At 41.1% G+C, this 23,013-nt stretch overlaps 1 protein-coding gene across 1 annotated transcript; it reads left to right on the plus strand.

The window, feature by feature from the left end:
- Window positions 1-17,906: 17,906 nt before the first annotated feature.
- MEOX1 (mesenchyme homeobox 1) lies at window positions 17,907-22,143 on the plus strand. The gene is made up of 3 exons (XM_065651301.1): window positions 17,907-18,378; window positions 20,691-20,863; window positions 21,583-22,143. The coding sequence occupies exons 1-3, from the start codon at window positions 17,931-17,933 to the stop codon at window positions 21,703-21,705; spliced, it is 744 nt and encodes a 247-aa protein (XP_065507373.1). The 5' UTR covers window positions 17,907-17,930; the 3' UTR covers window positions 21,706-22,143.
- Window positions 22,144-23,013: the final 870 nt, after the last annotated feature.

A 23,013-nucleotide genomic window follows, 5' to 3' on the forward strand; every position in this document is an offset into this window, starting at 1 on the left:
AATACAATTCTGCTATTATTTGGTGAAAGATAACCTTGCAGGCAGCACAAACAGCCTGCTGGTATCCACCGCGTCCCAAAGATTTTTGCGTGAGGTTCAGCTTTTTAATTACAAATTGCACAATAAAGAACATAACACTATCCAGTGAAGTCTCAGGCCCAGAAATCACATTATGTGTGTGTTCTGCAAATGTGGTCGCGAAAGTCAGCATCATGAAATACGGAAGGAATAAACATGTAATTTTTTTTAGCCATATGACATCAACTCATAATGAGCTTGTTTCACTCAAATTAGTGCAGTATATGGGTGCGCAAAACAACTTTTCTATAGTAAACAGGCTCAAAAGGCTTAAATTAACACAGAACGTGTTGATATGTAGCTTGAGTGTGGATTGAACACCCTGTGCAGCTGTAACCTGAAATGTGAACAAACTGAAACTCTCCTTGACAGGCAAGGAATGCAAGTCCACCTTTAAATTAACTCAGAGTTATTCAGTTATCCAGAATACCACTCCCCTTTTGGTCTCAGAGCCATCAACGGACAATCCTGCACCAAGTTTATTCCAGTTATATAGAAAGGGATGGACATCTCCCTTCCCAGAACTGTGGAAACGGTTTTCACGCTGCATGTTGGAGACTTGTAACACCCAGCCTCTACCCATGGAATCACAGGATGGTTTGGGTTGGAAGGGACCTTCCAAGTTCATCCAGTGCCCCCCCTGCCCTGAGCAGGGACATCTGCACCAGCTCAGGTTGCTCAGAGCCCCGTCCAGCCTGGCCTGGGATGTCTCCAGGGATGGTTCAGCCACCACCTCTCAGGGCCTTGAGCTTGGCCTGGTTGAACCTCATGAAGTTCACCCGCGGGTACCACTCTGGCCTGTCCAGGTCCCCCTGGGTGACATCCCATCCCTCTAGACCACGCACCAGGTCACTCAGCCTGGTGTCATTTTGAGCACTTCAGCATCTCAGCTTGTAATCCAGCCCAGCTTCTCCCTGGTACTCCCTGGGGACAACTGGTTCACGCTGGTGCCACAAACGCCTATTTTCTCCATCCCAGGCGTTGCGCTACATGACAGGAATCACATTTTTGCCACATATTGACCACTCAAATTCTAACTGATCTAGGTGGGGCTGTCATGATACATCAGCACTAGCACTTTACAGTGAAATTGTCCCTTTCTTGTGAATTCGTACAGCACCCAGGATGTGGAAACTTTGGCCTGTGCTCGGTGTCCATGAGGGTAATACCATTCTTTTCATCTCAAAGGGAAGAAGCCCCAACAACTTGACTGAGTTACGAGTCCAAAGTCAAACATCTCCCTGCTGAAAACTCCCACATCAGGCTGATTCTAGTACTAAACCTTCAGGCTCAAGCTTTCTTCTTCATGGCTTTCCAGGCAATTCAAATACGCTCTCAAACCGAGGAATAAAAGTGTCTTTATTCCGTGGTTATCAAGCCCCTAAATTAAACAGACATCTCTATCACTTCGCCAACAATTTAGTGCTTGTGGCATGAGGTTATTTCGATGTCTTAAGAAAACAGCTCGGCTCTGGCTAAATAAGTAGGTGATGTCATTCTTCATTCGGGCTCCCAGATTCTTGGTGTCAAAACTTCCCTCAGGAGAGGCCTTGGGACACAGTGGCTCCTCGGAGACTATTTCCATCCGTCAGATTCTCTAATCTCTTCTTCCTTCCTTCCTCCTTTCTATTTCCTTCCCTTTCACTAGAAAATGGCCAGTATTTAACTCTAATGCTTCCAGTCTGCACAACATGCTTTTAGAATTGGGTGGTTGTTGTGGTTTTTATTTTTTTTTATTTTTTCATAACCAGAAATAAAGCTTAATTTAAGGTAATTACTCTCCCATTTGGAGGGTTTTGCTATTTGCAGGGCCTTATTATTTTTTTTTTTTTCTAGTCAAATTAGCAGAAGTTAGTTTTAAAAGTGATAGTTTTCTTCTAAAAATGTTCTTCAGATTAAGGGTGGTGCTCAGAAGCAGAAACTTTTCGCTCGTGATGAATTTCTGCATGTCTAGAAACAAAAGCAGCACTATCAGGAAATCATTCTCGAGGGAGGTGAGAGGACAGGCAGTTCATTAGACTTCCAATGAATTGGGAAAATGTACGTGAAATTTCAGTCTGCTCGTTAATTAATATGAGCCTCTGAATAAATTAATCTTTAAATCAGAGGCATCCGGGGTCCTCCTAAGAGCCAAAAATGAGCAATAAACTCAGTCCACGTCCAATTTACTTTTAAGCTACACAGCTCTCAAATATATAATTGTCTTGGCCAGCGGTACCATCACCCTGTATTTACTGAACTACACCACTATTATTTTGAAGTACATGTTACATAGAGGCATTATACCCAGTGACTTAGAATTCACTTGTATTTCTCTGCAAACAGTGAAAATATGACTTTTAATATATATAGAATGCTCTGCTGTTTAGAAAGCAAATGGAAGGCCCAAGAGCGGTGGAAATAACATGTGTCTAAGGGCATTAACCTAAAACCCCGGGACTGATTATAGAAAGTTTATGGGTGGTCTTTGGGGCAATGGCAGGAACACTAAATACAGATTTGGAGCTTTGAGACCTCACGCACGAGTCTGACAGAGAAGTTGGTCCAGGAAACTATTTTCTTTTAATTAAAAAAAAAAAATAATAATAATTTAAAACCAATTATAATTAAAAAAAAACCCCACCACAACAAAACATAACTAAGAAGAAAATCACATCCAAGAGAAAACTGCAACCAATATGGGTTTCAGTGGAGCTGTACTGATTTTTGGCACCTGGATCCTAAGACAATGTTTAAAGGACCATCACCCAGATCTACGTTTACGCAGGTTAGAAAAAGATCTCTCTACTTATGAAATGTTCTGCTTAAATTCAGTGTTCTTCAAAATGTTCTGTTGTACTCTGAGAACCCTTGGCTTGCAGAATGAAGCATCAAGCACTTTAATACAGTTACAGACACAGGCCTGAGTTACATCTTCCGAGAGCCAAAACTGAGAATTCTCAGTAACGTTTAATCTCTCAAAAATAATCTTGACATACATAGCAGGTAAGAATATTTGGATTTAATGCTTAAGCTTAATAACCTCTCAGAAAATGAATAATCAAGGATTAACTTGTCAGTTGGTTTAAGCTGAGCTCTCTTCTTTGACTTCATTTCAATTACATTTTTTGCAAGCAGTTGAGGACAAGGCCAAGTACCTTAAAAAACCCCCGCACATCCTCATGGACATACTTTGTAGTAAATCAACACGTAGCAGTGTTATTTCAACCTATTTTTACTCAGATGTGATATTAAACTCTACACAGGTACCAGGTAGGATGTTTCTTTAGTCCTCTTTTACAATTATATTAACAAATACAGTTCTCTTCCTTAACGTGCTCAGTATTTTATGTTTTAATTTTCAGCAGGAAGAAGGCGTAGACATTGTCTGATGTATTTTTTCAATTGTAACTGCAGGAAGAAAATTATAGCATATTCTCTTGCCCACAGTGAAGAATCACACAGAATATGAAGATATTAAAAGGTGTATCTACAACCGTAAAATGGATCTGTGCTTTCTGACTGGGGAAAAAAGGAAAAAAATAATAATAAAAAATTGAACTTGATGACCTGATTCATTTGACTGTTTCTAAGGAAAAGAAGAAAAAGCATCTGGTCATGCTTGGGTTGAGAAGGTGACCAATCTGGTATTGCCTTGCACAAATGCATCAGATAAATATATTTTAAATACTAAAAAATACAGCAGTAAGGGATTTATCCTTAGACTAAAAAAAAGACCCATACATACGTTGCTATGTATTATTTTTCATGCTGTCACACACATCAATATGTTGCCAGTGCTAGAAGTCAAATTTCATTCGAGTCAGGTAGACAAATTTGAAAGGTCTAAATCCAGCAGGTACATTTAAAATAGTTCTAGTCATGGAGGTCATAGCACTTATCTGTTACAAATAACAGATATTTAAAGCAGTCTCTGTAGATAAATTATACTAAATGCAAAACATGGTAAAATACGGTCAGCGGGTACATTGTGAAAACTTTCAGGCTCCATGTATGGGACTAAAATAATCCCAGCCCAGTGAAGACAGGTAGGGCTGTACAGTATAAATATAAAATAATAACAAAATAAAATAACCAAAGAAAAGGAGATTAAACATTCTGGCACTTCCACAAAAAACCAGAGCCTCACTTGGTGCCCTTAAAGAAGACGTTTTGTGCTGCCAGCAGCTCGAGGGCTTTACAAGATTTAATTGCAGAGCGAGTTGAGTCAGGAGACCAGCACTGGAAGGACACACGATGTACTTAGCATCTGCTATTTTTTTTCTGAGAACATACATTTTTTTTGCTTGCTATTTAATTACACCAGAGAGGGTTTGCTTTTTTAATAGCGCTTTTCTTTTTTTCCTTTTTATTTTTTTCTTTTTCTCATTTAAGTATACTGGAAAGTGTACTGCCACCTTCTTCTCTTTTCTCTGTATCACTATACTATTTTTTTGCATTGTCTACTGTCGATCTCATTTCATTTTCCATGCAGTGACTGACTCCAAGCCCCCTTAGCCAGCTGTTGTATTTTTCCTATTGGAAATGCATGTCTTGAGGTGATTTCTCGTCGCTGCTTTTGGAAAACGCTTGGACACAAACCTCATGTGGAATATCAGCAAGTCAGATCTGAAAAGCTGAAATGGGGTGTGAGTTATTCTTTTGCCCCGAGTCCATTCGGTTTGACCAAAGCCTTGAGTCCCGTGTACGCTTGGTGTTTTGTATCTAAACTACAATATCTGGCAAGGGGAAAAAAAAAAGAAAGAAAAGCCTTTGATCCTCAGTTAAAACAGACTGAGAAAATCCCTTTATAATTGGTTAATAGTTCATGGAGCTAAAATTGTTGTTGTAGCACAATCTGTGGGAACAACACGGGAGAAACATTTCCTGCCGAAAGAATGCTGAAGTTTAATTACCGCACATCGCATGAGAGAGGATTTCAATTTTTAGGGCCGTGTGTTCAAGCAGTTACTAGGTAGCCAGCTCGTACTGGAATATTGATGCTTTAGTCTAATCTCTGCTGTGCCAGAGAACAGCAGAGGGGCCTCATTCTCATGATGGGGTAGAAGGAACGCTGCACATTTCTTAGCCCTTATCATCGCGTCCATTGCTATGCCAGGCAGTTTAATTAATAACTGTCGACGTCTTGTCATTTATCATTACCCAAAGGGGAGGTGAGGACCCTCCTGTATGCATGCTGTACAAATAAATTAAAGTCGTCTCGAGCAGTCTCACGGCTTTGCTGCTGTCAGTCACTTGCTCCGTCCTTCCCGCAGCTCAAAGACTCGCATCGTATCTCGCTCTCAGCGCCAGGCAGCTATTTATATAATGTAAAATAAAAATACATGTACATGCAAGCCCGGTGGATAATGAACCTCTGTTCATATTGTTGTAGAGAGTTCAACTACTGAGCTCACAATAGGACATTTACTGCTAGATTTGAAGTGTACATCATGGAAGAATGTACAGGAGCAAAGAAACGAGCCCTTGAGATAGTGGGAAAATGCTGCAGTCAGATAATGACATCAATATGAGCTTTTTCCACTGACTTCAAATGTCATTAGAGCAACGTCTTATTCTCATATCACATAGCTAAATACTAAGTAGTTCAGGATATGTAAATCATTCATATTGCTTTGAAATCAGATTACCATTCTGCACTTGCCTTAGGAATCTCCAGACTGGCTCTGGATACAAGATTTCATTTCTAACAGTCAAGCAGAAAAAATTCCTCTCCGTGAATGCTTTGATTCCTGGTAGCATTTTACAGCAAAGACCAATTCCGACTGAAGTGAGAAGGTGGACAGAGCTGGACTAGTAGTGTAACACGCTTCCAAACAAAATAAACCATTTATTAGAGGTGCTGCTCTGCCTTCAGGAGCACAGTGTGCCAGGGGCTGTACGCAGAGAAACAGGAGCCCCGCAGATCTTATTAAGTTAAAAAAACAATAGAATGAACCTTGTTTGCTCTGTACGATAAACTGAAGGGTGAGAAATTTTGAGGGTGATTCGTGGATGCAGCCAGAGCTTCCCATGCCCGCTGGAGACAGACGATGGAAGCACCTTGCGTTTGGTTGTGCGGGTACATTTGACTCTGAATTTGGCTGCTGAAGGCCAGTAGATTGTGCTGCCTTTAAAGAATCACATTAAGCCAAGACTCACTAAAGTACTTGTTCAAGCCACTCGCACGATTCAGGTCACATTTCTCAGGAAAATAAGTTAAATTGTGGGAAATGGCAGTTTGGCCACACTGGGTGTCCTTGCTCCTCTCTTCATGCTGCTTTCATGGGGGGGATTGAGCCTACACACAGGAGAGTTTGTGTAGCACTGATTAATATCTCTTTCTTACAGACAAACTATACATCCCACTAAGACTTCATGAAGAACATGATCAAACAGACCCCAGCACACGGACAAATGCACCAGAGCTTGTGAACTTCCCACACTGAAGGTGGCAAAGGGAGAAGCAGCGACAGGCCTAAGAGAGGCCTAAGAGAGGCCTAAGAGAGGCCTAAGAGAGGCCTAAGAGAGGCCTAAGACTCAGGGGTCAAACGGCTGAACTAACTCTGAGAGCATTTTAATAATGTGATCCGGTGGTAATTCTGGCCCCTTCTGGCCGCAGTAAATTGGCCTGTTTGGCCGAGCTGAAATAGCACGTTGTGCATGCGTCAGGAAATGAGCTCATCACATACGGAGCCTCAGCCTGTAGGTGATAAGTAAGGGCCCGACAAATTAATCTCATCAGCTGCATTCATCTTTGGATGCTGCTCCGTGCCAGGCCACAATGTGTGGGCTGGAGGCTATTTTTTTCATTTGTCTAACTTAAACAGGTAGTTCGAATTACTAGGATACAAATGTTCTGTCTGCATCCTAGATTGTTCTTGCTGAAATGGGGAAGAAGTATCGTGTCATATTTTACAGACAGGGAAACAAATTATCATGGTGACAGCTTGGTTTTGCCAATGTATTTTGAATTATGCATTCTGTAAATCTAATTAAGTGAACTTGTTGTTTTCCTTAGGCTTTTCCTCTTCAGTGACAAGCATCTTATTAATAATTGTAATTATTTGAGACTATGGAACTGCAACTATAGGGACTAGAATTACAATATTAGGACACTGTTTTTAATTCTCTGGGAAAGGAAAAACAATTCAGGTTCAGTTTCTGCTCATTATCCTTTTGTTTTCACTTTAGTCTGCTGAAACACATCAACCTGATATTCCTCTGTCGCCTGCCTGTTACCCACCGGGCTCACTCAGGAAACAGTCTAACTGGTGAACTCACAGAGTCTGCTCCTTACTACAGGATTATATTGGTTGTACACTCGATTATCTGCATTATTCCTTCTGCTGGATCTGCTTCTGCGAGGGGACTAGGAGGCCTGGATCTGCTCCCCCCGGGGTGTTTGCTGGGGACACTTGCAGCTCCTCTCGCACGACAACTCGGCCAATTTGGCTTCAGCAAAAATTCCTGTCTTCAAACCCTAATTACTGTGCTGGCACAGCACCCTGCGAGTGGTTTTCTAATTGTTTGTATTTATTTGCAAAGTCTCTGCTGCACAGGGTCCTGTGATAAATATAATTCGACTCCTGGCTAATTCTATGTTTTTTGGGGGGGAAGAGGGAAGAAGGGAGGGTAATTTCATGGTAAACCATAATTACTAGTACAAGTAGTACCTTAATTGCCAATCCAATCTGAGGGGGTAGCTGAGGCTCGAATCAGCCTCATTAGAATTCTACTTGTTCATAATAAATAAGTGGTAATTGCTAATTGGATCTAGCCTACATTATCTTCAAATGGGAAGCATTTGAAAGCGTGAATTTAATGTCGGTTCGTGTTTAATTTTGGCCATTTCCTACTTGCATTAGGCTGACAGTCCAGCACAAAACCAAACAGACATTTAAATCCCCCAAGTCTTATACTGTTATTAAATTCTAGTGGCATAGATCCCTGGCAGAAGAGAGGACTTGATAAAGCAACCTATACCCATATGTATGTGTAATGTTGAGCTCTTTTAAAAATCTACTTCCAGCTATAGGTGCAACATGTAGAAGATTTGATCCTGAATGAATTGCCCTGTGGAAATATCCTTTTGACTTTCAGGTCACCATTTCTCACCTTTTCTAATGAAGCCACACTCCTTCCCAAGTTAAAGAGGTCGTATTTTATTATTTGGGTCATTCATGGCTGGAAACCATGATTTCTGAGGAACAGTTGTTATGATACATGGATAACTTCGCTCCAGATGTATATCCAATATGTATTTAATCACAGGCATGACACAGGTATATTTTCCACACTTCTTCCTCGCCATTTACTGACCTAAATACCTGAGATGTTCCTGCAGGCCTAAAACACTAGCAAGCATAAAGAAAGTGTTATAAAACTATTTCTTCTGATGTTTTCCTTTTTTTTTTTTCCTAGGAACTCCACTAGTTGGAAATACTGTGCTAGACCTAAAAAACACGTTCTGACTTCTAACTGATACATGTGTTCAGCTGATTTGAGCATTAGACCATTATAGCCATGAAAATTCAGTCAAAGACACTTAATTTCCAATGAGCCTTCCCATTCTGTTGTTGTTTTCTATTGACTACCAACAGGGAACAGAACGTTTCTTAACTACAGCAGGTATAGTGGCAGTACCTTTATATTTTATGAGTCCCCTAAAAAAGATATGGGTAAGAAGCAACTGTAGGAATTAGAACAAACGGCACTCTATGGCATCATCCTCAAGTCTTGTAGCTCTTTTTAATGGCGAAGAGTAATATTAACTGCAAGACTGACCGGCCAAAAGACAAATATCCTCTCCAAATCCTATCCAAAAAGTTTGTCTTTAGTATAGTCCAGAATCTATATATTTACCTGCTATTGTTTACAAAAAATAAGAGTTTGCTGACTTCTAAGCATATCCAAATAGATGATAGATAAAGGAAAAAACAAGTGTCAGGGTGTTCAAGCCTGCCAGTAGCGGTATATACTCCTACCTGCATGGTCACAATATGATGTGTACTTGGAACGGATGGATCAGTAGCTCCTCTTTGCCCTATTTTTAGATTTTTTTTTTTTTTAATTTGGAATCCCTCAGAGCCAAATCTTGAGTTTTTTAGCTAAGCTTCAGTTCTCATAGCTTCTAGGCAAATACCTCCTTATTTGCCAGGGGGCTTAGGGCCCTGGAAACCCAGCAAGGGGCAAGTGGAGGAGCTGCTCACACTCTTTCTTACCAAGCTAAAAATCACTGGTTTTCTATCAATCAAACCCTACGTGAGGCCTCCTTCAACTCGCAGGCTCTTCACCTTTGTATTATGATCCCGCTGCAGTCACTGTCATGGCAACAGCAGAGGCCATTCCAGCAGGAAAAGCTGCCTTAGCGACTGGGAGGGAGCCTGTGGACTGGGAAGAAGGCGGCACGGTGGGGACTGGGCCTGAGGAAGGCCAGGACATTTTTTTCAGAAAAGAAAAAAAAAAATAAATTAAAAAAAGAGAAAAAGAGAAAAAGAAGGGGGGAAAAAAAAGAAAAAAGAAAAAAAAGGGGGAAAAAAAGGGGGAAAAAGAAAAAAAAAGGGAAAAAAGAAAAAAAAAGGGGAAAAAAGAAAAAAAAAGGGGAACAAAGAAAAAAAGGGGAACAAAGAAAAAAAGGGGAACAAAGAAAAAAAGGGGGAACAAAAGGGGTGAAAGGGGGGGGGAGAGGAAAAAGGGGGGGGAGAGGAAAAAGGGGGGAAGAAATAGAAAGAAAAGAAGAAATGAAAATGAGAAAAATAAAAAAAGAAAAATAAAAAGGAAAAAGAAAAAAGAAAAAGAAAAGGAAAAAAGAAAAAGAAAAAAGGAAAAAATAAAAAGAAAAAAGGAAAGAGAAAAAGAAAAAAAAGGGGGAAAATTTAAAAGGGAAAAAATAAAAAGCAAAAAATAAATAAAAAGGAAAAAAAAACATGGAAAGGATAGTGGTTTCCTCAAAGATGAATCTGGCTGCAGAGAGCTCTTCTGGCTGCAGCTAACAGGAAAGACTTGACAAAGATCCATCCCTACCCTTCCTTCTCGTTACACAAGCCTCTCTCAGCACCTTCTGCTGATGTTCCCCATTTGGAGAATCCTCAAAGACATTCGTGCCCTTCACCTCGTTCCTCCAACTGCCCGTGAAGGTGCGTAACAGTCCGAGGCAAACAAACAGGATCATCCTGGAAAACTCACGTATTTACTCCCAGACGACCATCTGGAAAACACACTTTGTATTTTGCTGAAGGACCCTGGAGTGTCCAAGTTCTAAAATAAAACCAAACGAGGATCCAGCCACACGGCAAAGGTTGTAGGTAGGGAGAGCCAGCAACGTGTCCGGGTGGCCAAGAAGGCCAATTTTACAGCTAAAACTTCGGGTCATTTTAGAAATAATTGCATGTAAATGTCTCCACCCCGTGGTGTGAAGTGGAAGCATCTTCAGAAAACTTCTGATGTGCTATTTTATGCAAAGGCAACAGGTTCAATTCATCGTATAACAAACACGCTGTACTCGGCCTTTCTGCATAGAATGACCCATGTCCTGCACAGCATTGATAGTTTTCTGATGCCAGGTTTAAGACATTCTTGTCTTTTAACTTTTTTTTTTAGGTATTCATTTTTTAATTTTATATATATATTTAAAAAGCGTTTAGGACAGTTCGGTGTAATTTAATACAGAAAACAAGGCCTAAACCCTCTGCTTTTCCTCAAGTCACTTGAGTGACTTAAGCATTTAGGCTTTTAAAAAGTATTTATAAGTATAGCCTAATTAACTCTGTGCAATTTTGGAATGTACACGATTTTTCATAACCATATTCTGGACAGCTCGCCATCATCTTAAAATCAACTTGTCCATCCAGGTCCTGTCCCCTTGCTCCCATTCCCTTTATAGTTTTCAGCTGGTAAGCTCCCGGTTTACAATATAAATTCCCATTTGGCAAATCCATTTGCCTGATCTATACGCTATTATCTGATTTTTGTAACCATAATTCTCATTACAAAGTAATAATTTGTCAAAAGAGCATCAGTGACTGATGTCCCACTGGTCAAATACATAACAAAGCATCAATTTATATTGTGTGTATAAATACACACAAAAAAAGGTACAGAAAATAGAAGCACTACATGAACTGAAGTGCTAATTAGTGTAAATTTGCACCTCATGGGCTACAGAACTTCCAATGGTTCAAAAACAATGAACCTGGTGCACAATTAAATGGAAGTTACGTTGCATTTACAAAGGCTGCCAGTAGAGTGAGATCCTCCTCCACCACCAATTCCTCAGCAAAAATCACAAGGAGAAAAAAGTTTAAATTTAATAGAAATAGGTTCTCATTGCCCTAAGACGTAAGACAATACACTAGTTGTAATGTGTTCTATGGGTTCGGCAGAATTCCCTAATGAAACCACAGATGGTAACTGACTGAACTTCAATTACTATATAGAATTCCATAGGACACCTTTAATACCATAATTTGTGCCGACCTCTTCAAAATTATAAATATCCTGTGACTATATTGCAAATAATAAGAATTTAAAGGATTTTTTTTAAAATTTAGGCAACTAAAAAAAAAAAAAAAATTGTTGTCCACAAGTCATTCAGCATAGGAATGAATTCTGGCTCTTCCGAAATTTTTTTCCAGAATTTTCGTTTTGTTCAGTTAGTTCCAGTAACAGAGCTCATACAGCACAACAAAAGCAGCACCAAAGGATGGTCTGAAGAAAAATAGTCCAGATGTCTTAGCACTGCAGAAATTTAAGAGCTTATCACTTGGCAGATAATCCTACAAATTTATTTCTTAGGACCTCCAGAAATATATGGGATTCTTATTACAATAAAACCTGAAAACGTTGCAGTCTCTCCCACCTCAAAACGCACAAACCATGCACTAAAGTGTAGATTGGGTCATCTATACCCACAAAAATGGTTTGAAAAGGTTGAATACTCTGCTCGTATCTGTTCCTTGGGGATGCTCCGGTTCCTGTTTCTTTCGTGTGGTCTGATGAAAACAACAGATGAGCTTTGCAATCTGCCAAAAGCTGAGCTAATTTGGGATTTTTCAAAATATTTGCCCATCAAACTCTTTAACTGTTCCTTAGCTGATCCTAAAAAATAGTCTTGGTTTAATAGAAAGCTGCTGGTGCCTTGGACGTTGTTCAGGATGCTCGGCTCTTCGTGGAATAGCCACAACAGCAAACACAATGGAAAGACGGGACTCATTACGTTAAAAAAAAGATGATTTATCAAAGTTTTTTGGCAAGTGGGCTTTCCTGTCTTGAGGATTAATGTTGTAGCAGAGACACTGCTTCCTTTTGTGACCTTTCAATGAAAGGATATTCCCCTCATCTTTACACGGCACTGGGCTTCAAATCCAGAGGAAAAAGAAAAGGGGGTGAAAGAAAAGGGGATAAAGAAAGATGAAAGACACAAGCAAGGAATACAGAAGTTGATGTTTAGCCTTGCAAGCAGAGATCTTTCCTGCCTTAGCACAAAGCTACTGAGATAACTAAATATATTTTACCTCCTGAAATTTCTAAGTCTCAAGACATGGATATATTTACCTGTTTTCATGCATATTTGTTTCTTGATAGCAGAGAGAAAACAGTGAGAAGAGCTGGGATATTGTTTGTAGCCTGATATAAGAGAAGTACCAGTGAAAAAAACAAACTGAGAAATGGTAATACGACACTAGAGCTCATTAATTCAATATAATTATTTAAGATGCCAATGAGTTTTTCCTGCGAATGAACCCACTGAGCCCAGTTAACCCCACTTTGCCATCATTTGCCCGTCACCCCTTTCCTTGCTAAAGCCCAAACCCCTTGTTGTACTAAACGTAATAATAAAAACAGCTAAAAACTAAAAAGTGATCCTTCAAACAAATAGCGTTAACACTGCCAGATTAGGTATTGTGTAACGTCATTAAGAAATTCCCAGCTAGTGGGTTTTTTTCCTTTTATAAATAGTATTTCTGCAAACTTAAAGCTAGCCACCTCTTTCTTCTGCTTTTTGCTGTTTCTGCTCTCTGTCCCAAGATAAATTATCATATAAGTGTCCCTGAACACATCTTGATGCTTCCTGTACCTGAAACAGGGTTTTTTTTTTTTTTTCCCACTATGTGAAGCCATCAAATCTAATTAATACCGGAAATATTGACTTAGTGCTAAGAGAAACATTATCATTAAATTACAAATTCTTGTGGTAGTGATGCCAGCTCCCCATCTGCAGAGCAAGTCGGACACTGAATCTCAAAGTATCAGACAAGACTGTTTTTAGGAAAAAAAAAAAAATCCTTCCTAGTTCTGCTCAGTGGTTTGACTGTACGGCTCCTACCAACTAATAAAGGCTCCACCAGCACCCTCCGATATTCCGAGGATTCACATTGCTCTGGTCATAGAGATGCCTTGAAAAATTTAGTTGAAAACCTGAGAAAGTTAAGAGAAGTGAGAAATTCAAGCAGTCTCATGAAAGCAGAACAAATAGGAGATCGCCCAATGACCAACACTATGTATATTAGTAAGAACAGCTGAGGAAGAGTAGATCAGTGAACACCCAACAATTTTTCCTCACGTTACAATGACTTTTGCGTGGCAGAAGATGACTTTCTAATGGAATATTGAACTGTCTCCAGTAGCACCTGCCGTGCCAATGAGTGCAATTTTGTACCAGTATCCATGCACTTATCACTAGATACTTGCTAATACAGCAGCTTCAGGCAGCAGTATAAATTCTTTTAATCTTTATTTCTGAACCCCTTGCTGCAATGACTTTTAGCCCAACCCCACGTTCATTCTTCAGGGAAACGCTGCTATTCAGCAGATATACAATATTTGGGAGTGTTCACAAGGGAGGTTCTAAGCACAAGGGAGCACAAAATCTCAGACATAACCCCTTAGAAACTGAACTTCATGATCCTGCAGCGCTGCCGTTTCCTTCAGAAATTATTATCCCTTCTTCACTGAAACCGTACCAAAAACTTCAGCTTGGTGCTGGTGAACATTCATTCCCAGCACTGCAACTTGGAAAGAACTCAAACACCAGAACATGATTAAGAGGCTATAGCGATTGACTTAGAGATGAAAAGTCTGAAATACATCTGGCTACTGTTTCAGGCAATTTATCATAGATAGTGCAAAATTTTATAACTCACTTGGATAATTGATCTCCACCTGTGCAGTACCAACAGGTCGGTACTCAGAATAATGAGATGGAGTCAGCATAAGTGAGAACTGAGTCTAGGCACTAGGAAAGAGTGGGGAATTGTCTTCCTCAAAGGGAAAGTGGAACACCCAAGCTGTGACAGTCAGATCTCAGCAATATCCTAGAAAATTACACCAAGAGCAGCTGTGGATCCAACCCAGGTTGGATGGGGTTTTGAAGAACCTGGTCTAGTGGAAGATGTCCCTGCCCACGGCAGGAGGTTGAACTAGATGAGCGTTAAGGTCCCTTCCAACCCAAACCATTCCATGATTCTATGGAAACGTTTTATTGTTCCCTACTAGACAACTACCCACAGAGACTCTAAGTAACCTAATAAAATTTTTCCATCTTTAACTTCTGCAACTAAGCAGCAGCTTCCTGGATCTCTTATTGGCTCTTTGGTGCTCTCCGGCTTTCTTTTATCAGTGCTAAAATGCACAATGTAGTTAATAGAAAGATTCCTCAACATATGAGGAATTCCCCAGTGTTGGTCCAGTAATCACATGGAGGAAAACTTCCCAGTTACTTCAGTTGCAGGCATGGCAGGTCATAGCATGTTGTCGTTTATTATTTATTAAGAAAAAACAACTTTGGAGAGTACTATTTTTTAAATGAAGAATGCTATTAACTTGAAATTTGGCAGCTTGTAAAATTTCAAAAGTAGACCTTGGTGCCTTGAGTTTTCTCCATAACAAGCACGTAAATTTTTCTTAAACTTCTAACAAGATAAGCATCTAGCCAGTGTCTCTCTGTTGTGAAGCTGAATCTTCCTCTGCCTTGAGATCAGAGTAAAATCTGATATCCAAGAAATCCCTTTGGATTTTGGGTGCAAAAGCACCAGACACAACCATACTGGGTCAGGTGCAGCAAAGGCGGTGGGACCCAGAGCTCCAGCTTTCCAAGAAACAGCACGAGCACGAAGGTGGTTTAGAAGAGAGCTACATTAAACTTGTATGAGATGGGTCAGGTCTTTATTAAGAAAATTGCCTTTCCGGGAGAAAGAAAAAAAAAAAAAAAAAAAGAGTGAAGACATGGCACAACTTCTGTGATTTCACCTTCGTGAAGTTACGCAAATCACTGTGCAAGGTCCCAGGGTGAGCCAGAGCTCAAACACTTTCCTGGGGGAGCCCCAGAACAAACTAATAGAAAGCTCAAAGATAAATCCCCGTTTTCCAGCCTTTGGCTTGTTACGGGAGCATTCATTACAAAAAACTGACCTTCATCCATGTCATTTTTTTTTTTCTTCTTCTCTACCCAACACAGCGCTTGACTGAAGAGATGTTGACTTTACGAAGGTTAAAGGTGGCCGCCTCGACCAACAAATGGGATTTTGCAGGAGGGGAGGGTTGTTGTTCTTTCTCCTTGCAGGAATGAAGTGTCAGGAAGACGCAGAGGTCAAACCAGCCCCTGCTGAGCAGCCGAGTGACAGCGCCAGCTGCAGAAGGTGCCGGAGCAGCGCAAGACCCGCGGGTTCTCACATTTGGGAAGGGTTTGCCACCTCCTTTTCCCACAGCTGAACTTAGAGGAATAACAGCGAGAGCTCCGTTGGGAAAACAAGGTCCAAGCAGTTTCACTGGGAACACAAAGTGATGCGCGGGAATTGAGTCGTGCCCGATGGATGGACCTTTGCTTGGACCTCATGGGGATTCCCCAACAGGAGCCTAAAGCTACTCCTGGCTAAAGTTAACACTAAAATAACAGGCAATCCTCATTTCCCTTCTATCCCCCAAGCATACGTGCAAGGACATAAATGCATTTTTGCATAATTAGCCAGATCATTTTCTAGACTGAAAATAGGACTGGAAAACAGACATAGGCTGGAATTCGTAACTCGTGTGACTCAAGTGAGTGGGTGCTATACGTGTGATAACACACAGGGAGAATGTAAATGAAATACTTTGCATTGGCAAAAAGTTCTGGACTCTTAGATTCGGCCAGTACCTGGAATATTTTCAGAATTCATAATTTCATTATAACCTGGGTTCTTTCAGAAGAAGAACAGTCTGGGAGATGTTTCCTCCTGCCAGTGAGTGGGAAATATGTTTTCATGTTTGTTCTCTAATACAACACAGCAACAACTTTAAATATTTAGGAGAGTTCTACCTAGAGAATGAATTAGATATCAGATATTTAGTATTTTGCAAGAAAATCAAGATTCACTTGACAGAACAGTAGTTGTTGTTCTTGTTCAGAAATATTTGGACTAAACACACCTGATTTCTTGGAAAAGGTCAAGCTCTAAGAACCAACAGATAAGGACAGGCAAACTTTTTTCCTTTTTCTCTTTTTTTTCCCCCCCTGCTTCCTTGAAATGTTACAATTCTGAATTACACAGAAGTCGAATAAAAGTATTGCTTAAGCCCCAGTGAAAAATGAAAGCTCTGTGTCCATCTGCTAAATCTCTGGGTCTGTGAGAGAACACAAAACCCAGCACAAATGGTGGGAGAGGGGAAAGACACACACACAACATATAGCAAGACCTCAGGGAATAAATGTTGGAAATGGTTGCAAACAGATTACGGAAACATGGAATACACGCGCACACAAACTGTCACTGAAAACATGGAAAACAACCTTGAGAGAAGGGCAGTAACCCCAGACAGCAGGTTTGGGGGCATTCCCAGCTGCCACACTTCTGTGAAAAGGGGATTGAGAACAGATTCCCTGTTAATGTCTTTTCAACTGGCTCTAGGGTCAAAGAATCTGCTTTCTGTTAGGAAAAAACTATAAAACTTCCAACAAAAGATATGAAAAACATGTCTCCCATTGGCATAAAAGCAGGAGGTTTCCTTGCAAGGAGTGACATATTGAAAATTCCCTGGAAAGTGGAATACAGAAAGAATAACTGCCACTGGCCGCAAATTCCACTCTCGGCAAATCCACGTGTTACAAAGCCAACAGAACAACACAAATCACTCAAAACCTTGCATGTGTGCACAAGCAAGGTTCAATACTTAAGGCCTAAATCCTATTTTTTTTAAGTTATATATAATCAATGAAGTCCTTTCTTACTTTTATTTCCCACTTCAGTTCTTGAAATTTGGCATCTGTTGAATTCTGTGTCAGGGCCTTTCCCAAACCCAAGACTTGGGGAATTTTGTTAACAGTGCAATAAAAATAACTTCATAGTGTTACAAGGAAACATTAAAGCCTTTTTCTGTGTGTGCTGCTCTTTCCCTTTTAAAAAAAAAAAGGGATACAGACATTGTTTCTTTAAAAGGCTCCATCTGCAAATCCCATTAGATGTGCATATAAGGTTTCGGATGATTAATAGTCGCCTGCTTTGCTTTGGTTGGAGGGACCAAGTGTGTGTACGTTAACCCCTCCTTCCCCTCTCTCACATTTCACTTTGCAAACTTGACACTCTCTCCCCAGCACAGTATTTAAAAAGTGTTTCCCTCATGTCCAGCACTTCACAAGGAAACAAACTTCAAGCCTTGGGAAGCGATTTGGGGCATCGAGCTGGTTACTGGTTTCCAGTTGGGACGATTAAGATGTTGAGAAGAGTTCGCCGAGTGACAAATCTGCGACAGCGTAAAACCCACAGACAAACTGTTGTTTGAGGGGGGAAAAAAATCTATTTTGTAACATTTGGGAGGGTTTTTTTTTTCCCCCCTTCTGCTTTGGAAGCCTGAGCTAGAACCGGTGGCGAAGGTGGGAACCCAAGGACTGGAAGCCGATGGATCCCACCAGCAGCAGCTGCATGCGCGGCCCGCAACCTTCTGCCCCAATTTGGGGGAGCCTGCGGAGCACCCCGGATGTCACCACAGCTTCAGGACTCCACCACTACCCACCGGCACCGTTCTCCTGCCATCAAAAAGCAGATTTTACTCCTTACGCCGATTTCTCCACCTCCTGCCTGGTGACTGCTCCCCATAGCTTCCCACAGGAGGAGCGGGCGTTTGGGGAGCAGCACCCCCCTTTCCATCCCTCCGACTGGCATTTTGCAGCGATGGAGGCCAGAAGGCGACTAAATCCAGGGCTGGCTTTGGGTTCTGGGGAGTCAGAAGGCAGCACCCCCCATCTAGTGAGCGCAGCGGTGGGAATGAATGAAGAAGAGGAGGCGCCGGTAAATACGACGAACGAGACGGAGAAAAAGGCGTCCAAACGGAAAAAGGAAAACTCAGGTAGGTGACACGAAATCAGGGTTGTGGGATGGTACGGGCTACAGAGCATCTGTAAGATCAGGAATTACAAAATATTTTCCTCATCCACTTTATTTCTTAAGAGAATGGCAAAGAGCAAAGATCCCACATCTTGAGCTGCCTGTGCTAGCTGGAAATGTTACATTAGGATTTTGACATCTCGGTTTATGCTAAGAAGTACAAGATGCAAAGTCTCCCTTTAGACATAAGTTCTGTTTGGCCTCACTAAATATTCAATGTTTTCACCCCAAAAAAGAAGGTACTAAAAGTTTGCCCGGCAGTACAGCGTCCAACAATGCAGAAAACGGAGACAGTTTTCATTGTGTCATCCTAGCTAGTAAAACATTCTTTCTACAGTGCATTATTCAGTAATTTCATACTTATTTTAACCTCCCATTTGCTGCTATCTCAAATCCAGATATGTGAAATACGCATAACATTTTTTCTCCTCAGAAAACTGTTAAAAATTAGGATGCTCATATGCATTCATTTGCTATAGTATTTGTTTACAGGCTACAATGTGCTTTTCCCACACAGCAGTGCAATTTAATGGGGAATATTTTCCAGTATCCCCATTTTACAGGTAGAGGACACAGTAATAAAATATTCATCTTTCGTTTTTACAAGTTGGCTACAGAAGAGCCACCTCTAATCCAACTTCCATTTCTCCATTTTGCAATTTAAACAACAAGCTTGTGTTCGTGCTCTATCACACAACTATCACGCAATCTTTGTTCTCTTCCAATACAAATAGGCTGTCAGGGAAAAAATAAAATAACTAATATTCCTAACCTCTTTATCCCCAGAACCCAGTTTACTCCCCTCAGTTATCTGTATTTTCTTTAGAAACCCAGCTTTGTAGAATTTAAGTTCATTTCTATCGAAAAAGCATGTTTGCGGCAAAAAATTCCCAAAAGTCCAAATGCAAAGAAGTTTAAAAAAAAATTAAAAGTGAACAATGTTTTTCTTCAAACATTTGCTAGTCATAGGTAAACAGTAATTTTCAATATACTCAGAGGGTTATCTTGATTCTTAAAAGGACTGATTCCAAAACACATCTCCCTGTTTTCAGTAGAAGATGAATGTTCCTTCTATTCTCTAACACCCTTGACATTTTCTTTTCATACTTGCTGCTGTCCCATATACTTTTCCTTACAGAAAAAAGCAAACGTCCCAAAGGGAGGGCTTTTCATTTCACTCCCTTCTTGGCTTACCAGACAGCAGCTCGAATTATTTGATACCCCTCCTGGAAGCTTTTGCTTCCTTCTGTCCCAGACAAAACAAAACAAATGAAGGGAAAGTCTATGAGCAATTTTATTGTGATTTTACTGTGGTGTGCTTCCTAAGTGACTTTACCTTGCACCCTGCACCAAATACCATCACCACGCACTTATAACACAATACACGTCATACACCTAAAGGAGACCTACAGGAAAGCTGGAGAGGGTCTTTCTACAAGGGCATAAAGTGTCGGGATAAGGGGTGGCAGCTTTAAACTGAAACAGGGGAGTTTTATATGAGATATAAGGAAGAAACTCTTTCCCATGAGGGTGGCGAGGCCCTGGAACAGGTTGCCCAGACAAGCTGTGGATGCCCCATCCCTCGTACTGTTCAAGGCCAGGTTGGATGGGGCTTTAAGCAACCAAATCTGGTGGAAAATGTCCCATGGGTAGAACTAGTTGACCTTTACGGTCCCTTTAAGGTCCCTTGCAACCCAAATCTCTCTGTAATATACACAAAGTGCTAACTTGGCTGCCTGTTGCTTGGTAGATCAGTGTAGAGTGATAATAGGCGTATAAGGAATGAAAGTAAAGATCAATCAAAGCATAGAATCATTTCGGTTGGAAAAGCCCCTCCAGATCACGGAGTCCAACCGTTCCCCAGCCCTGGCACTGCCCCATGTCCTGAGAACCTCATGTCCGTCTGTCCAACCCCTCCAGGGATGGTGACTCCAGCACTGCCCTGGGCAAGACGTGGGGAAGGAAACTATTTCAATCTAACGACAGCAAGGAATGAGAACTTTCTTCCTACAGCTGCTCATTGCTGACCTTGCAGGCCCAGGCCTGCACTTCTGCCCCCCCTTCCCAACCCTGAGCTGTCCCCCGTTTTGTCCCCTTGAACCCCAGGCTGACACCACTGGCAAGTGACGCTGAACTCGAGGGGTCATAACACAAACTTCTTAAAACTTCCGCTGAACATTTCAATTAATTAATTAGCAACAGGCCTCCGCGATGCACGTGTTCACACAGGTCGGCATAACTGCAAATTACACGGCGTGTGTGCTTGCCCCTTAGAAACGCCGAACTCGAGCAGCAAGGCCGAAACGAGCAGCAGATCGCGGAAGGAAAGGACGGCTTTCACCAAGGAGCAGCTGCGGGAGCTGGAAGCCGAATTTGCCCACCACAACTACTTGACGAGGCTCAGGAGATACGAGATCGCCGTGAACCTGGATCTCACCGAGAGACAAGTACTTCCCAAATCCTTGCATCCCCAACTTCTTCCTCCCCCACAACTTCTCCCTAAAGCTAAAATCCAGATATGTTACCTAAGGGTGTGCTTTTGCAACGTAAGTAGTTAATAAACAAAATTGTTTGTCTAAACTAAAGACAGATTTGGGAACAGCTGATATCTTGATATCTACCGAGCTGTTGTTTACCACCACTCATTGGTACATACAAATATGTCGAGGCTTACAGGTGGAATACGGATATCACCTTAGGCTGCGATTACCAGGAAATTATTAGGATGATATATGTTCCATACACACATTTTTGCTGGGTCAGGTAGTACTTCGAGGTGGTAAGGAAAGACAAAAATGTACAGTTCTCTGGAGACAGATATTTCTGTCCTCCCAGTGTGATCTCAGTCAGGGTTTCCTTATCAAAGCTTAGTGGAATTGCTCAATTAAGTGAAGCAAATTACAGTTCCTGAAGCATTAAACGGGAGGGACATAGATTCTAGGCAAAGTACTTGTAATACTTTTGCAGTTCTCAGAGAAACATCTGCCTGGAACGGTTTAGAAAGAATTGTTCCTGCCTTTGCCAGAGAGACGGATTACTGAAACTTGTTAGGTTCCTTTCACCTTTTCTTCTAGAGTTCCACAAAGCATCTGTCTATTGGCCCACATATACGCGTAGGTTTGCACGGATGTAGGTGATAAGTAACTATTTGCTTTTTATCCCCCAGGTCAAAGTGTGGTTTCAAAACAGAAGGATGAAGTGGAAACGTGTGAAAGGTGGGCAACCGGTGTCCCCACACGCACATGACACAGAAGATGTGGACTCTGCCGCCTCCCCCAGCTCTGACTAGTCCTTACAGCACCGGGAGAGGCATACGAAGAAATCACGGACCAGAAAGTGGATGTAACACCACTCCAGGGCAGCTACGCCGTGAGACAATCCTGCTTGCAAAACCTGTAGCCCTGAGTCTTCCAAAGGTGTGTGATGCTTGAGGTTACAGCGGCAGTTAAAGAAACGGAGGCAAAAAACCAAAGGAGGGCGTGATTTGGATTTTTGACTGAATGAATTTACCCCTCTCTGGAATTGTCCTACTACCACAGATGTCCCTCCAGAATAAAAGCTGAAAACCGCTGAATATAAAGCAGGAATAATGTTGTCCAGGCTCTCAAACACTCAGGTTGTCAGTCAGCAACAGATAATTCAGCTGTATTCTCACCCAGCCTTTCCCTGGTCACATCTATTAATTTTGTATTTGGGCTTGCCAAGGCACATTTTCCTTGTGTTTTACTTTAAGAGAAATAAATACTTTGACAGTCACCGATTTTTCGTGCAATGAAAATTGAACGTCTGTACAACTAGGCGGTAAGATTACAAAATAAATATTTGAGACCAAAACTATATACGCAGCATTCTGCTTACCAGTTTCAGAAGAGATGGCTTCACAGTGGCAGTCCAAGAGGACAGGTCCCTTGTTGATAGCAGCAATTTGCAGAGGGAGATTTCTTCCAAACTTACTGTAAACCCTGAAATTAAATTGCTAGATCTCAGTTTCAAATATTTTTTTCAAAGCAGTTATTGCCAAATGTCACAGCAGGTACAGCAGAGATTAAACCTTCAACACAATAGCCATTACTATCTTGTTTTCAACATTTATATCTATTTAACTAAAGGAAAGCTCCTCTGTAGTCCTGCGTTTCTTTTGGATTTATGGAATCTCGCTGGAAACCCACAGTTTTCTTTGTGAATTCAGGATTGTCAGGAGAAGTGGAAAACAATGTTGTCTGGAGTGATTTAGCTGAGTTCACTGTCTGCAAATTCTCGTTTTATTTTTCATTGGAGACAAAACTTTCCTCCGAATAAACATGTACATGTGTATGTTTAAATTACATATAAAACCATCTCTTAATCTAGGCATTGTGTGGATTTACACTCATTACTTACCGTCTTCTAAATCAATATCTGGATTTAGGAATTTTACAGTTAAGTGACCAACTGAGCCCTTTTTGCTAACTTGACAAGTGAAAAGCTATAGAAGGTATTTTCAATTTCAAACCAAACCCAGTAGGTGGAGAAAGGAGAATCTCTCTTTAAAAACGCCATTATATCTATTATGCATTTAACAAACTGAAGTGTATGCAGAGGGGTATTTCCCACTACT

This window comes from Caloenas nicobarica, chromosome 24 (assembly GCF_036013445.1).
Source record: "Caloenas nicobarica isolate bCalNic1 chromosome 24, bCalNic1.hap1, whole genome shotgun sequence".
NCBI lineage: Eukaryota > Metazoa > Chordata > Aves > Columbiformes > Columbidae > Caloenas > Caloenas nicobarica.